At 38.3% G+C, this 17045-nt stretch overlaps 1 protein-coding gene across 1 annotated transcript in view; it reads left to right on the top strand.

Annotated features, from left to right (window-relative positions):
• The window catches only part of LOC307000535 (uncharacterized protein), a gene marked incomplete at its 3' end in the record, with an annotated part of 36535 nt that overhangs the window by 13790 nt on the left and 5700 nt on the right, over positions 1-17045 (top strand). Inside the window, exon 5 of the mRNA XM_079616177.1 lies at positions 6950-7004. Coding sequence (XP_079472303.1) covers positions 6950-7004 — 55 coding nt within the window. The remainder of the gene's footprint in view (positions 1-6949; positions 7005-17045) is intronic.

The raw sequence follows: 17045 nt of genomic DNA, 5'->3' as shown, positions 1-17045 counted from the left end.
TATGAGAATGATAATGTACAGTCATTAAAATGAACTCCAACCGGATGATGAAGGTCGATGTGAAGCAGAGGGGTCTTGTATCACACTGAAGGGTTTTATCTCGCTTATTATATGACTACAAAATAAATACATACATGAAAATGAAATATTGATTTGAGTTGCAATGTTTTATTGCAAGAAAGTGAGTCTGTTGTGAGTATCGGTCAATAGGTTTTCTGTATCGTTGGGGTCAGTAATGTTTTTTGTTTTTTTTACATTAAACATTAAATGATAATGATTTATTGCGCAAAGATGCATTAAATTGATCAACCCTGTAAGTAAAGAAATGTATAATGTTACAAAGGTTGTTTTTTTTACTTTCTATTCATCAAAGAATCATGAAAAACAATTATCACAAACATATGAAGCAGCACAACTGTTTTCAACATCGATAATAGTTTCTAGAAATATTTCTTGAGTACCAAATCATCATTTCAGAATGATTTCTGAAGGATCATGTGACACTGAAGACTGGAGCAATGATGCTGAAAATTCAGCTTTGATCACAGGAATAAATTACATTTTATAATATATTCAAATAGAAAACAGTTAAATTGTCATAATTTTTCACAATATTACAGTTTGTACTGTATTTTGGATTAAATAAATGTAGCCTTGTTGAACAAAAGCGTCTTTTTATAAAAGAAAAAGAATTCATGCATACCCAAAACTTGTGAGTAAATTTCTGCAAACATGGAAATGTATGCATTTTAGTTTAGAATATTTGTGAAGTTTAGAACTCTATGACTGACCAGTCAGAATCAAACATTCTAAAAACCTGTAATAAATTATGAAATATTTCATATATATAAAAATGTTAAACCTATAAACAAGGCTGTACATGACTGACAGTCCAAGAAATTAATTTCAAACTACTGTCAAATCAAATCGATTAATTTAATCTAACATAAAAGTTTGTTTATATATATAAATATATGTGTGTGTGCATATATATACTGTATACACACACACACACACACACACAAACCTTTATGTTAGATGCAATTAACCGCCATGAAATGATTTCACAGCGCAATTTCAAGCTAGTCTGAATAATAATGAATTTGATATTTGACAGTATGTTTTGACTGGCTTTTGGATAATTTATGGTTTATATAATTCTGATAATCAGTAAATGTAGTAACAATATAGATAATTTAATTCACTTTTGTGTTCTGAATGGCTTCACACCATCTCTTTGCAAAAATGATCCCCCCCTTGGTCGCAGTGCCTTCGTTCTTCATGTTTTCTGTCTGCTCTTTGAAGTGCCTGTTTTAATTTGGAATCTAATGGAATCTGTGGTAGGATGTCTATCAGCTGCGTGATCAGAGATCCCATGGTGCAGTGCGGCATGCCCCCGCACTCTAGTGAGTGGGAGCGCAGATAGCCGTGAAACAATAGCAGTGCCCACAGGGCCTTCTATATGTTCATTTCCAATGCAGATTGCGCCAGCCTCAGCGCCATCAGGTTGTTTTAACATTAGCCGCACAAAAGCAGTTAACCTTTTCATTCTCCTCCACAGTGTTACAAGAGGAGCTTTTAGCATTACAGAATCATTTGAAATGTCCACCGGGAGGAGGTCAGTTAGCCCTCTTATCCAACCGCAACATGCACTGCGCATTAGCGTCACAAGTAGCCTAACTCATTTTGGCTGAGTGTTGAGATTGTTTGGGAAGATCAGACTTGATGGCCCGTTTGTGCTGTCAGTAAATCAAAGCAGGTGGTTTCCTCTCCTGTGAGACGTCTGCGCCGAGAGGTGCGCTCAGGGGCGAACAGGTTATGAGGGAGCGATGATAAAAGTCAGGTTGTAAATCAATTCTCCATTTCTATCAAAGGCATATTTCATGCGCGTGTCTAGCATTTAACTAGCGGTGAGGTCATAAAAAAAATTTCCATCTGTATGGAAACTACACAGGATATGCGGTGTGCGCTCTTAGCCATTTATTAATACAATATTCTCAGACATAGGAAGTCATGTTCAGACGCAGAAGGGCGGAGGGGAAACCCCATCGCTTTATGTGCCGGCCCTTCTAAAAAAAAAAGCTCGCTAATTGTTTTTAATTGTTTTACAACTTTAGATTTTGTTATATTTGCAGATTTAATCACTGCTTGTTTTCCAATACAAATATATAATCATTCCTAAATCAAGATACATTCACTTAAGCTAATACAATTCACTTTAGAATTTAAGGCCAGATAGGGTTTAGATTAAGCCAGGATTAGGCCTTAGTTCAATTAAGGCATTTAAGTAGCTTTTATAAACGTGTCTTAGAAGAAAAAAAAAAACATTACTGGTGTGCATCTTGAGACAAAACAATGGCAGTGACATATTTTAAGTTGCTTTCAGTTAAAACAGATCAAACATGCATTTTAGTCCAGGACTAGCTTAAGCTTTGTCTGTGAAACCGTTGGGGAAATGGCTTTATGAAAAATTTATCAAACTTAGTTTTTGCTTAAAACAAGAAAAATTGCTGCCAACAGGGTAAGAAAAATAATCTTGTTTTAGTGGAAGCTTGTTTCTGCCACGGAATGAAAAAAAAAAGATAATTGTGACTTTTTAACTCGCAAATCTGACTTCTCTGAATTGTAAGATATAAACTTAGAATTTAAAAAGGTAATTGCTGATTTGTATCTCGCAATTCAGACTTTTTTTCTCACATTTCTAAGTTATAAACAATTCTGAGAAAATTGTGAGAGAAAAAAATCTAAATTGTAATAATAAAAAGTTGTAATTTTATTCCTTGGCAGAAACAAGTTTCCATATGTTTTACCTTTGAATTTAGCTTACCGGTATTTTTCTTACCTCATTGTCAGATATTTTGAGAAGGAGAGTTTGAGAGAGTGTCCTACTCTTTCAGAGGCACGAAATAGACAACATCAGTGTATCCGATTGCAGAACAGTCTTATGAGTCGTTTCTTTCTAGTGAATCAGAAATACTCTAGCTTATAAAAATCATAAAAACAAGCCTGTTTGCACACACAGTGTTATACCTAATTATGTGACCTATCAAATCGGTGACCGTCAATGAAACTGAATTTATTTGTTCCAAATGTTTATTTGTAATTGAAGAATCATCAATGGAAGCGTTAAGGGATTGTTTAGAGGAAACCATTATTCAGAAGAATCAGAACAGTGGCAATTAAAGTGTGAAATAAATGCAGAATGCAAAACACCAGGGTGAAAAAACTGAAGCTAATGAAGCCGTTATATGGTGTTTTCACTCAAATGTCGTATCGAAATTTGACATAAAGTTCAATCCCAGTCTAGAAAACCATTATCGGAGCGATAAATCCATCGCGGGCAAACAACCAGGGCAGATTGTAGAGACATGCCCAGATTTGGTGTTGGTAATGATTTTTTTTAAAGGCCGCTCCTCTGTGACTCAGCGGAGAAGGGCAAGAGCGAAGCTTAAAACCCATGAAGATAAATAACTTGGAGTTAGACTGGGATCTTTAATAACGAAGAGTAGTTTACCGGCCTTATCCGACGGCAAGACCAGGCTTCACTGCCGCTTTGATGTACGCACAAGCCTTTCTCTCCATCACAAACACAAGCGCATACACATAAGTGGGCGAACATTGATCTTGATATGAATTGATATGCCCGAAATGTGTCTCGTATGTGCAGGCGAATTGTTTTTGAGCAAAGTAAATATGTGTGCAGCATTTTAATTGCATCACAGCAATTATGATCCGGTTTACAGTGAAAGTTTATTTGTCGGAGGAAATTTGCCCTCGCTCCCGTTGCCGTAAAAGTGTGGAGACGTGTTTGTTACTTTTCTCTTAATAGGCTTGCCTTTCAAGGTTGTCGACCTTGGCTCTGATGTAAGACCCAGACACCCTCACATCAAAGCACATAGACTTTCTTTAGATAGATTTCTATCTCCGAGGAGGCTAGTGACTAGGCAGCAATCAATGAAGCATTTCTCTTTGATCTTTCTGCAATGATGCCAAATTTCATTGAGGCCAGTCACTTTCTAGATTTCATTATGTACCATTACATTCATCTACTTTCATGATTGCAAAAATTTAGAGGCCATATGCAATAAAGCAAGATGGTGTATCTGATAAGAGCTTTTTTCCCCCCATTGAGGGCACTTGAGAAGTACACCTGTGTGGCTAGCCGACCACTTTCAGACACACACACACACACACACACACACAATCCCCTTTAATATGGACCCGAAGACACACGGACATGTTTGTGGTGGATGTTCCTCGTGTAATGCAGGTGCACCCGGGGAGAATGGGGGCGTTTCCCCCAACCAAGACATCAACAACCCAGAGCGGTTTGTTTGCGCTATAGGGGCCACCTGTGGCCCTTGACTTGCCTATTTTACCTCAGACCACACAAACCTGCGGCGCTGATGGAAGCATGGTGGAGCTCGCAGGTGTAGATCCATCTGATTGGCTCTTTATTTTCTGGTAAACCTGTGAAAAGCCCAGCCACCATGCCAAAAAAATAAGCAAACAGTTTAGTGTACTTGCCACATCAACCCCAAATAAATATCTGTTTATTTAGGGTACATTTACACGACAACGAAGTACTAAAAATGGAAACGTTTTTACGTTGCGTTTTTCGCGTACAGACGACAGTGTTGTGGGAATGATCCCGGTTCACATGGATCCGCAAAAACGATTAAAAACGCTGTATTAGTCATACCAGGCCAGTAGATGGCCATATCACAAGAGACACTACGCGCCTATAGACTAAACACGTAATACACATGCGGATGACTTCAGTTTTCACAAGTTCACGGTTTTGTAGTTTATACTGAGACAATAACGGTATCGTTTGCAAAAACGTGCACTTTGAAACCCATTTGCTTTTTCAGGCCCCTAAAAAGTTGAAAACGCCCCCTAAATTTCATCTAACTGTTTTCATAAAATGTTTATAATTGGGATTATCTCTTTTATTTGACCAGACATTAGAATTTCATCCAGAAGATGATAAAATGAGTTACATATATTTCTTATAAATGTTCTTTTGAACTTTCTCTTCATTAAAGAATCATGAAAAAATTTATTATGGTTTCCACAAAAATATTAAGCAGACACTGAAGCCTGGAGTAATGATGCTGAAAATGCAGCTTTGCCATCAAAAATAAAACTACTATTTTAAATTGTTGTAATATTTCACAATGTTACTGTTTTTACTGTACCATTTTTGTACCAAGGCTGCAAAAAGTAGTGTATAGGCCTGTATATATAAATATCTTTTTTGTAACATTAATTATAAATCTCTTTTGATCAATTTAATGCGTCCTTTAAAAACATCTTAGCTTATTTTTGAATGGTAGTGTATTCTTGACACTTAAATTGACACATTAATATGTATATATAATATATGTATATGCCTATATATTTATAGATGTTAGCTGGTTCTCAAAAGCAGATAATACCATTTGATACAAGCTAATGGATGTGTCTGAAGTTTGTAACTTTCATTTGTTAAAAAAAAAAACGTTCTCCCTCAAAAAATAAATAAAGCTAACACACATACGCAACATTCACAGTAGTAGTAATTAAAGGCAGGTTGTTATTCCCCACTTTTCCACACGTTGTGTGAAAGAGCTCCTCTAATCTTCTGTCCCCCGCAGGCTCCTGGCCTCGCTCTGCTCCGCTGTTTCAGATGCTTCTGGAGCTGATGTACCAGACACACACACACACACACACACACAAAGCACACAGGTGGCTGGCCCGCTTCCAGAGCACCGATATGGAAGCTACCTCTGAATGAGTCACTCGTACACACACACACACACACACATAAAGGGAGATAATTCCCCTCGCCCACATGAAAGAGGCATGCTGTGGGCCGCTTGCCAGGTCTCGGCTACCTGGAGACAAAGGAACAGCACCTCTGGGTGGGTGTAGATGCTCATCTGGGAGCGAGCATGCTGACGGATGGTATCTACAACGTGTGTATGTGTGGCCATGCGTGAGTGTACAGACATGTGCAGGATACGGGGTGTGCTGCCTGTAAGCTGTGTGTGTATGTGTGTGTTCCCAGAGCGCTGTTCAATCACAACCTGCAATTAATCTGGCCAATATTCAGCTTTCCCTGTGGGCAAGACCCCACTCCCCTCAGCCTGCCATTGATCCCTGCGGTAGGGGGGAGGAGAGGGATGGAGGGAGGAGGGGAGGGGGGTGCCAGACTGCGCCAGTCCAACTAGTTTTGACGTAGGATAGTGGGCATCTCTAGTGATTGATTTACTAATATGCTTTTAAAAGTTTTCTTTGTTGATAGTGGACCCAAAAAGATATTAATTGTTTCCTTATTTAAGTACGGTAGTTAATGTATTTGTATATAATATATCAGAATTATGTATATAGTTAGTTTGCTTGCTTGCTTATTTACCATATTATTGTTATTGTTATTTTTATTAGTTTTCTGGCAAAACCTCTCCACAGATTTTGTCTGGCCCTGATAATGTTATTGCTTAAACTTTTTTATGTATTTATTATATATTTGTTTTCTCAATTAATTAATTAATTTGCTTGCTTGCTTGCTTATATTATATGTATACACACACACACACACACACACACACACACACACACGTATAGTTTGTTTGTTTGCTTGCTTATTTATTTATTATTAGTTTGTTTGCTTCTGTTTTATTTAGTCATATTTTATCATTTGTGTATCTTTATATTGACCTGAAAAAAGAAATAGAAATCTGCTATATAAAAATGTTCTGAAAAAATTTATAGAATTTATTATTTAGATAAATTCAGATAAATAAGTTGACGAAACTAGTTGTATTGGCATATTGAAATACTGCATCTGCTTTACTGACTCTGAGCATAAGAAATACTGCTTTTTCAATACTATGCTTTTTGAAGAACGGCCTTTTATTCATAAGTACTAGGTTTTAATTGGATGCTACTTTGTTTTTCCCCGCAGGAAGTGACATCATACACAGCAGTCTCTAATGATGTCGGAGCCGTCATGATGTCAGGTAAAAGCTGTATTATTAGCAGAGCAGGTTGTGTGTGATTAGTGCTGTGCAGTGTAAACCTACAGTGAGTTTCTAATGATGTGTGTTTAAGGAGAGATGGAGAGGAGGAGAATACGGGGAGGCTTATCTGTGCTTCAATGTTACATTCCTCTTAATTAAAAGCTCTATCAGTGGCTTTGAAGTTAATGAGTCAGTTTGGATGGGGGGGTGAAAAAAGAAGAAAAACAGGGCCGGAGATATTTCAAATCAAGGATTGCCCATCTTTGATTTAACTCTTATCTCATGCCATGTTCTACAAGACATGTTCTCCATGCGTTACATGTTTGGTAACTTTCATTCTTGTTCACTTTAGATCAGTTTAAAGATTTTTCTTTTTTTAATGTGTACAAACACATTGGGAAAAATGTGCCTCTACATGCTTGCAAAACTCCACAAATGCACCCATATCTTTAATTCACTACAGTTTCCATCTAAATTACTACTGGAGGCAATAAAACACCAACTACTATATATATATATATACAGTATATAGTATATAGTTACAGGGCCAGATTATCGATTAATAAATAATTATATGCGCATGGTTTCTTGCACAATATGACTTCAAAACGCTTTTACCATAATTTGAAAACTAATACATTTTGACATCTGCTTCACATAACTAGCTTTATATACATAACTTTTCTGATGTAGTAAACTTACTTGGTAGCTCACCTGGTACAGCATTGCACACAAGTCACGATAAAAGAGCTCAAAGACTTGCAGAGTCAAGCTAAAATGTCATGGTTGCTTTAGCAAATGCGTTTTATCTCACGTTTGCTTTTAACTATGGATTCGGTGTAGGGTCAGTATTAGTGTGAGTTACTTTCAAATGCGTTTCAAAAGATATTTCATTTCTGAACTGCCTCAGTAGCTATACATCAACCAGCTTTACAGTAGCTATGTTTCGCATTAAAAAAAAACACAAAATGCGCATAAATTCTAAAAATGCGCACAAGAAACGAATGTACTCAAGTAAGTCGGATAAAAAAATGTATCCGCTAAGAAAACATGCGCATAAACAATGATCGAAACGCATTAACCAAATTAATTCCTCGATGCGCATCAAAAAAGTAATGTGACTTTGCGATAGGACAGTATAAATGGACCAACCAGCAGGCCGATCTCGTTGCACAGAATCTAAAATGCGGTTTTGGTCGTTCTGAAATGTCAGAGCAAAATCTGTCGTCTAAGACAGGTTCGGTGTAATATCCTCCCAGAACTGTCTTACACGACTGCGTTCCCAAACAGCGGCATCCACCTCAGTAACCGACATAACATGACTGCGTTTATTGCTCTGAGTAGCCTACGTTAATATAGGCTATATGAAAATTACTATATAAAGTGGCTTCTCCTATTGCAGCAACTTCCATTTTTGTTTGTGACATTTAGCACCATTTTATCAGGAAGTGGCGATTTTATTAGATTTTCACTGGATTGGATGGAAATGTATTTATTCGCAAATTCCAATTTTGCGCACAAGTTAAATACATCTAACCTGAAACTTTGCTTGTTTACCATGGTTCAACCTTTGCTTGCTGCATAGATTATTAAGCAGTATTTCATTAATAAGCACAAAAAAAGACCTTGGCATCACAAAATTATATTGCGGCTCAATTATTGTCCATATTTTTGTGCCTCTTCGCCGTTTGTGACAATCTATAAAATTTCATTCTGATGCAAATAAACAGTCCCTTGTGCCCATATGCTGCCAGTCTTTTAAATGCTAATGAAAAAGTGTTTAGAGACCATGGTTTTATTCATTTCACACACAATATGAGAGCTCGTTCGACAAGAGCTTTCAATAATCAGACGCACTCGGCAAGTGGATGTTTGGTTGCCACGACTGGCATCATAAAGCGAGGCCTTCTGCAGTCTGAAACGTGCTCTAAATTTAACCGCACTGTCTTTCTCTCTATGTCGACGCCTGTCTTTATAGACAGAATGAAAGCTTGCTTTTATTCCTTTGGTTTTCCGCTTACTTCCTTTTACTGTTTCCTGCTTTCAAAGCCCTCCGCTTCACCTCTGAAACTGCAGACACCTCACCTAGATTTCCAAAAACCTGGATGGCGTTTTATTGTGCTGTGTTGATTTCTTTATTCCCTCAAGTCGAGTGAACTTCAAAAGGCGCAAGACACCTTGATGTCACCAGCGATCGGTAGCGCTTCTCTCTACGGGACTGTCTCCGTGGAGCGATGAAACTTTTATGATTTTGATGAAAAAAAAAAAAAAATGACATGAGATGAAATAAATGGTCCAACTGAAAGTTCTGGAACAGGAGTTGCTCTGTGTTGTCTTGTACTTTTGAAGGCTGTTGTTCAAGGCCAAAACGAGTTGTTGTTGTTGTTGTGCGCCTAAACAAACTGACATGTAGACAGCCGTCCTCGGAAACGCTCCCCTTTTCATTTGCAAAATGCCAAGCACTCAGCAAAAAAAGATTTGAAATGAGCACAAATGAAAATGAAGTCGGAATGCTGGGCTTTTGAACACGGCGCTATTGTGGGAACTCTTCAAAGACACTGGCCCTCGCCAGCATTCATGCCCAAGTCGCTCTCTCTGTCTTGGAGCACTCTAAAACGCGGGGTTTCGTAAAATTGCTTCTTTGTGTCTTAAGGTGTAATTCTCCGCAGCATCTTGAGAGACATCCATATCTGAGGACGTGGAGGTTCTTCCCACTCTCAAGGCTTTGTTCTGGATACACTTCCCTCTTCGCCCTCCCCGCCTCTACGGCATCTCCCTACGGGTCCGACATCAGCGTAATTGAAGATCATTACGCAGCCACAATGCATCTTGACAGAGCTTGGGCTTCATAATGGAGTTGAATAGTAGGGCGCACTTCAACGCGTGCCGCTCGGGAAAATGAAGGGCGGCAGCTGAGGAATATTCCGACTCGAAATGAAGGCGCGATTTCCCCGTGTATAACGCCATTGGTCGAGCAAGGGGGCGAAATAGCTACTGATTATTGGCTTACGCACAGCCACTCTGGTTGCTTTATTTATTTATTTTCTGGGGGGCTTGTTTTGTTTTGGCTGAAGTGGGGTTGGAGATGGGGGGTTGCCTCCACACTTCAAAAGAATTTGTAACAAACCTAATTCATCTGAAGCGTAGGATGAGCTGGTAAGGAAGATGAAAGATGAAAGTCTGTTGGCATGGAAACTGAAAGCACATCAGTGCCTTGTGGTGAACAAAAGGCTGCCTGTGTTGTGTTGCACTCGTGAGAGCATCCAGAAAGGTTTTAAGTAGTAACATAGAATTGCTAAGAAAATTACCCACTTATGATTATTTTATCAAGTTCGGTTTGGACTTGTTTTGTACATTACAATCCGCCCTCTCGCAATGGGATTTAATTTTCCCCGCCGCACATATTGCTTATGCTGAATCATCTGTTCCGCATTTGAATGTAATTTGTGCCATATTTAAACTGATGCTTTTGCTTCTGAAGTACGTTTAATAGGTATGACACCAACAAATCAACAAATACCAATCAATAAGTCAAAATAGATTTGTTTGATATTTTTCTTACTTTGATTGATACTGTCCGTCTGTCTGTCCGTCTATTTATCCTTCTTAAAAAACATTTTAAACCAGCTGGTTTGTTGGTCTTAGACAGACTTGGTTGGTTTTCAAGTGGTTTTGAGCAGCTTAGGCAGGTTTAAAGTCACTGTGGTGTCAAAATCCAACTTTTAATGTTGTTTATATGTCAGTGTGGTGTTTTAAATATGCTTTAAGACAAACCATGTGCAAATTCATAAGTTAACACCATTACTGAGTATTTTTTCCTAAAAAAAACGGCAGTGAACCAAAGACGGTCTCAAAAACGCGGTTTGAAATCGCAGTGTTTCTGACGTCACAAACGACCTCGTAACCAATCAGGGCAATGTGTGATCGTCAACGAGTGGATCTCTGAGTTGCTGTGAGTGAGTGGAGGCGGGGCTCATTTGCATATTCATAGAACAGCGTATACTAAATGAAGCAAGGGTTTAGAGTTACATTCAAGCTATTTTAAGGCATGAAGACATTTTTTTTCCCAGGAAAAAAACGTTTAAATATGTAATTTTGGTGATCAAAAATTTGTTTTACGGGATTATATTATTGACTACAGGGGGACTTTAAGGTTTTTTCCATCCATCTATCTTATATATCTAAAAAGGGCATCTTATTCCACCCTTTCGAGGGGTCCATCCATCCATCCATCTATCTATCCATCCTGCTAAGAAACATATTAAACCAGCCTAAGCTGGATTGTTGGTCTTAGACTAGTCTGTTGGTGGGTTTTTGAGGGGTTTTGAGCACTTTTTAAGTTGTTGGACTAGGAGACTATCCTAAACCAACTAAAACCTGCTCAAAGGCTTAAGGTTTTTTTCCTTCTATCTATCCATCCATCCATCCATACATCTAAAAAGCATCTGATTACAGCCTGAGTTGGTTTGCTGGTATCAGACTAGTCTGTTGGATGGTTTTCGAAGGATTTCGATATCTATCTGTCTTTCGGTCTGTCTATTTATCCTGCTAAAAACATATAAAACCGGCCTAAGCTGGTTTGCTTATCTTAGATTAGTCTTTTGTTTGGTTTTAGAGGGGTTTTGAGCAAGTGGTCAGACTGGGATACCATTGCCGGGGACACACTTAACTGAAACATTCTAAGACTGAACTCACGTACAGACTGTTTTAAAAACACTGACTGTGAACACCGACTGAACGCAACTGTCTCTGAACTTGGCACGTTTGGGCATGATCAGTCGTAAGTATCAAATTACACTCATAATCAGCCTTACAGTCGTTAAGTGTGTCCCTGGCTTATCCTAAACCAACTAAGACCATCAAACAAGCTTAGGCTGGTATAAGCTTTTATCTATCTATCCATCCATCCATCCATCCAATATTTTATCTATCTATCTATCTATCTATCTATCTATCTATCTATCTATCTATCTATCTATCTATCTATCTATCTATCTGTCGATCTGTCTGTCTGTCTGTCTGTCTGTCTGTCTGTCTGTCTGTCTGTCTGTCTGTCTGTCTGTCATGTCACAGGTGTTGGTAGTAAGAGTTAATTGGAGAGTGAATGTTGAGTAGAGGGGGATTTCCACACCTCAGGGCTCTACTGCTGTTCTCTATGCACTGAACTTGCTCTGGAGCTATATCTCATTCACACACGCAATCTGTGATTTACAGTGAGCACACACACATACTCGCATAAAAAGTTGTCTTAGGTTATATCACTCACAGATTTGCACAGTTGTGCTTTTTAGTGAACTCACAAAACTAAGCATGCACTTTGTCATTTGCTGTCCATAATAATTCAAAGTCTTTTAATGACAAAAGATATTTTAGTTAGCCCTGAAAAAAGATAAAGAGATTGTTGTGCGTGAGAGAAAGTTCCTGTTCCATTCCCAGATTCCTTCTAAAAACAACCACCGATGAAACGGCTATTTTAAGAAGATCCTAAATTACAACTGCTGCATGAATATGTCACCCTTCACTTTTTTCTAACAATAAGCTGCCCAAACACATTTACTAGCCCTGCATTCATACCTTTTCATGTTTTCTAACCAGTGGAGGAGTTTGATCTATCCACAGATCCTGCGATGTCACAAATACGCATGAGAAGACAGCAGCTTCAAAGACCATCACTGGGATTCTTTCTTTTTTTTTTTTTAAGAATAATGAAATATTCATTTTAAAAGTGGTATAAAAATACAAATGAAATCAGTACAGAAAGGGAAAATAAGTCTGTGACATAGCTGTCAGATTTGCACCAAACCTTATGTTGTTTGTTGGTGTGTGTGTTTTTTTTTGTACTGCTATGAAGCCAAGCTGTGGAACTGACAATTTTTTATCATAGAGAGTGTGATTGTTCTAAGTTTTGGGCAATGCTTGACAAAGTCAAAAGGTACATTTCACACCCAAACATACTGTAGGCATAGATATGCGTATGTACAAGTATACAACCAGATCTCTATCTTGCAATTCAGATACGCACAAGCACATTTTTCCTCATCATTAAGCCTGTGCTTAACTTCGCAGTCACTTTGATTTGCCCAGTTCACTCAAGATGATGGGGAAGATGCTTTCTTTTTCTCCAATTAAAACTTTCTCTGAATCCGTAGTTCGTTACTGCGCAGCAATCTTTCGGTTAACTGGCAGCAATGTGCCTTCCTAGTGTTAAAAAACCTATGAAAGGCAGCGAGTGAAGAATTAGCCTCTAAAAGCGAGGATCAATTAAAATGGCCCTTTTTGGTGGTGAAATAGGCCACAGTTCATCTTAACTGCTCATAGGACCAGCTGCAGTCTTGATCGCAACCAAATAAATTACTTGATGCATTTTCTTGCTTTCTTAAACACGATAATCTGCTGTCAAGTGCATCTGATTCTCTTCACCAAATTTGACAGCTAATTTTGAATGAATTTTCACAAGCTTGCGAGGGATAAAAGCTGCTGACAATGGAAAAGGCAACCCTTCTTTTTCCCCTGTCGTGTTTCCAACCAAACCTTTTAATCTGGCTCTTGTGCGAGGGCTCAGTTGCTAAGCTCAGCAGAGGGCTGGGATCTGTTGGGGATTCGACAGGGAGCCTTAAACAACAACACCGGCAGTGGACGAGATGACACTGGTGCACCAACACTGCAAAAAATGAACCTAAAAACAATTTGCGTGAGCTGAACTCATTTACTGGTAAAAGTTTTAACTTTAACTTAAAATGTTAAGTTGCCATGAATTAAAATTTGCCATAATTGTAAAACAGTTTCCTATTTAGATGTAGAAGTAACTTATATAAAACTTCGATTGCACTGGATACATTTCAACAGCATAATAGGCTACATTTCCTGGAACCCACGACATTGAGACCGTGGCATTTGGATCATTTGTAAATAGCACACACATAGCCTAATAACTTGATGAAACACAACAAGGGTAAACATTTACAAACATATTTTGACATAAAATGTTTCTAAACGTGACAAAAAAATTGTCGTAACTGCAGATAAACTAGCAAACAGTCAAACCTACATATTCGATGCCCCATATCATACCTGTCAATGGCAAAAGGATCATAACACCACAGCCATTTTCTTGTTTGAATGTGAAAATACGCATGTTTGTGATGTGCTCTGTCATCTATCAGCAGCAATGAGCCGTTTTGTGGTAAAGCGCATTTATAAGCAAAAACTTTAATTTGTTTTATGTTATTTTTGATTAATCAATGTCTCAGCTTTCCAATTAGATCCACTTTATCGCGACAATAAAACAGTAAAATACCTTGGCACTCTTTCCTTGAAACGGCAGAATGGAGCTCGCGTGAACCGATTGTCTTATCTTTTCTACAACACGAAATATGAATGAACATCCGAAGGTATACGTTGAAACAGTGTACAACTTACTGAAATGTGTCTAGTGCAATCGCCCAGTCAGTATTTTAACCGCAGAAATACGTCACTATGTGAGCAAGTCAGACTTTAAATTTAGGCATACCTCAGGAAAAGTTTGTTAGCTGGAAAAATTTTACTTAAGCAAATATATTGCAAACAAAAAGTCAATATAGGCTACTATATATTCTGTTTTCAGTGTCACATGATCCTTCGGTTTTTGCTGGTACACAAAAAGTTTGGGTAAAGTACACTTAGCAACAATCTGCATATTAAAATGATTTCTGACGGATCATGTTACACTGAAACTGTACTAATAATGCTGAAAATTCAGCTGTGATCACAGGAATGAATTACATTTAAATATATATATATAAAAATAAAAAAAGTATTATAAATTGTAATAATATTTCACAATATTACTGTTTTTACTGTATTTTTGATCAGATGAAAGCAGCTTTGGTGAGCATAAGCATTATTTCAAAAACATTTTAAAAAATCGTATCCAAACTTTTGAATGTGTGCAGATGTTTATTCATTGTACCATTTTTAAATTATGTATATTTATAAAATAAATGGTTGGATTTTAGCATTTCTCATGTACAGAGGCTCCGAAAACTCCTTCCCAAACATACATCATGCATTGGGGATTCAGGGTCTCAACAGAGTGCTTTGAAATATCAACGCCTGCCACTCGTACCCTTGTCCCGAAAAGTGGGATCTCCCATAATTTTTTCTCTTGTCAGTTTCCTTGGAAATTCCAAACGGGGTGTTTGTTGGAGGTTGTACTTCAGGAGGGGTTTGAGCAAACACTCTTTTCAATTGTTTTGGTGGTATCGGCCTTTACATAGATAAGCTCTGCGCTGTCAGCACAGGCCAAAGCTAATCCATAACCCTTTAGCGGAGCTGATCGCATTCTTGTGAAGCGAGCCACACCCAGAGACCCCCCAGAAAACAAAAGGGAGTTTCCATATGCCTCATCTAGCACCAAGACTGTCTGGCGTACATTTAAGCATTTTTCATCCCTGTCAATATCATCTTTTCCCACATATTTTTCTCTTGCAGGACCAGCAGTCACACGTTGAAGACGCGACTCTCTTTAATGTTGATCCAAGTGTTTGAGGCCTCACTGAGGGGATGACTGTGATGACCGACAGAGGCGCTCTTACAACCTATCCCATGATTCCCAGCTCTCTGACTCGTGGCCGTTGCTCTGTTGTCTGGACGAATCACTTGGGTCCAGGTTCTGTTTGGAACAACGGCATTATTCAAAAGGAGGTGGTTGATACTCAAAGACTAAGGGTGTGTTCACACTTGTGGATGGGTTCTCTTGGTTCTTTGGATCCAGACCAAAAAAAGAAAGTCTTAGTCTTAGTTCGCTTAGCATTCACACTGTCATTTTTAAGAAGACAGAACCTAAAGACACAAAAAACACGTATTTTGCAACGGACGAACATCCAAACCATATGATGGCATTTTGAGCAGCCTTATGCCTGTACCGCTTTGAGCACTTTAAAATGTTGTTCTCTGTCTCTCTCTCTCGTAGATCGTCTCCTTTTGATACTCCATAAAGGACTTTATGGATCTGCAGTATCACCCATTGAAAAATTATTGAAATGATATAGTTATAAAGTATTCATCATTACAGTGATCTTCCTTGATGGGAACGGGCCTTAACACTGACAAAAAAAAGTACCTTTTTAGTACCCTTTACCATTTTCGAATGACTGACCGTTTTTCCGTTTTTTTGTTCGAAGGAAGGAACAAATTATCAAACAAATAAACAAGAGAAGGAAGAATTGAATGAATGAGAAAGCTATAAATGTAATTCCAAGTACTTTTGGGAGCTGGATTTCTTTGTTGTTATTTCCACCTTCACTTTCAGTTTATTTGAAAATCATGAGATCTCCTTTGGAAAATATGAATTTCCTTTACTCCTGAAACTAGATTCCCACTGAGGGCTAAGGCATTAGCATTTGAGGCTTTAGCTCTTCCTCTGTTGTCCCTCTTGCCATTTAGACTCGACAAGCCCGTAAAACCTCTGGTGAGCTGTAGGAACTGCGGCCCATGCTGGGTAGAGTCGTGTTAAGCTTCACTGAGAGTATGCCAAAGTGACGCTGATCAGTCTCTTAAAAAGACACTCGCAGCGGGAATGTGAGTGTACGTGCGTGTGTGTGTTTGTGCGCGCCCAGCAATTGCTCAACACTAATCCCTCCATCATTAAAGAGAAGACACAAGTTGACACTCAATGAGGCCCTGATGTCAAACTCAGGTGTGGAGGTGAACAGGGGAGCAGCGGAGAACGGGTTAGGAGGAAAATAGCGAGGCAGTGAAAAAAAATAGTGATAGTGATCAGATGATTTCCCCGCTGTGAGTGTTGAAGAGGGGAAATGAGTGGATGAATTCATTAAAAGGAATCTCAGAGGAAAATGTTTTTGCTCAGAGGTTGCTCTTTTATAGTAATAATGGTCTCCTAAAAGTCCCCAAGAGAAAAAAATGACAAAGATTGTAAAGCTATAAAAGTATTTTTCTTCAGTTTTTTTTGGTATTATTTATTCATTTATTTATTTCAAAATTACTGTGAATAGCAGTTCAGATCATTTGATCTTTGTAAAATGTATTTCAATTGGCCGTAAG

This window comes from Phoxinus phoxinus (assembly GCF_949152265.1).
Source record: "Phoxinus phoxinus genome assembly, chromosome: 6".
NCBI classification, from domain to species: domain Eukaryota; kingdom Metazoa; phylum Chordata; class Actinopteri; order Cypriniformes; family Leuciscidae; genus Phoxinus; species Phoxinus phoxinus.
The sequence above is the reverse complement of the archived record's forward strand: the minus strand, read 5'-3'. Positions and strand labels throughout refer to the sequence as shown.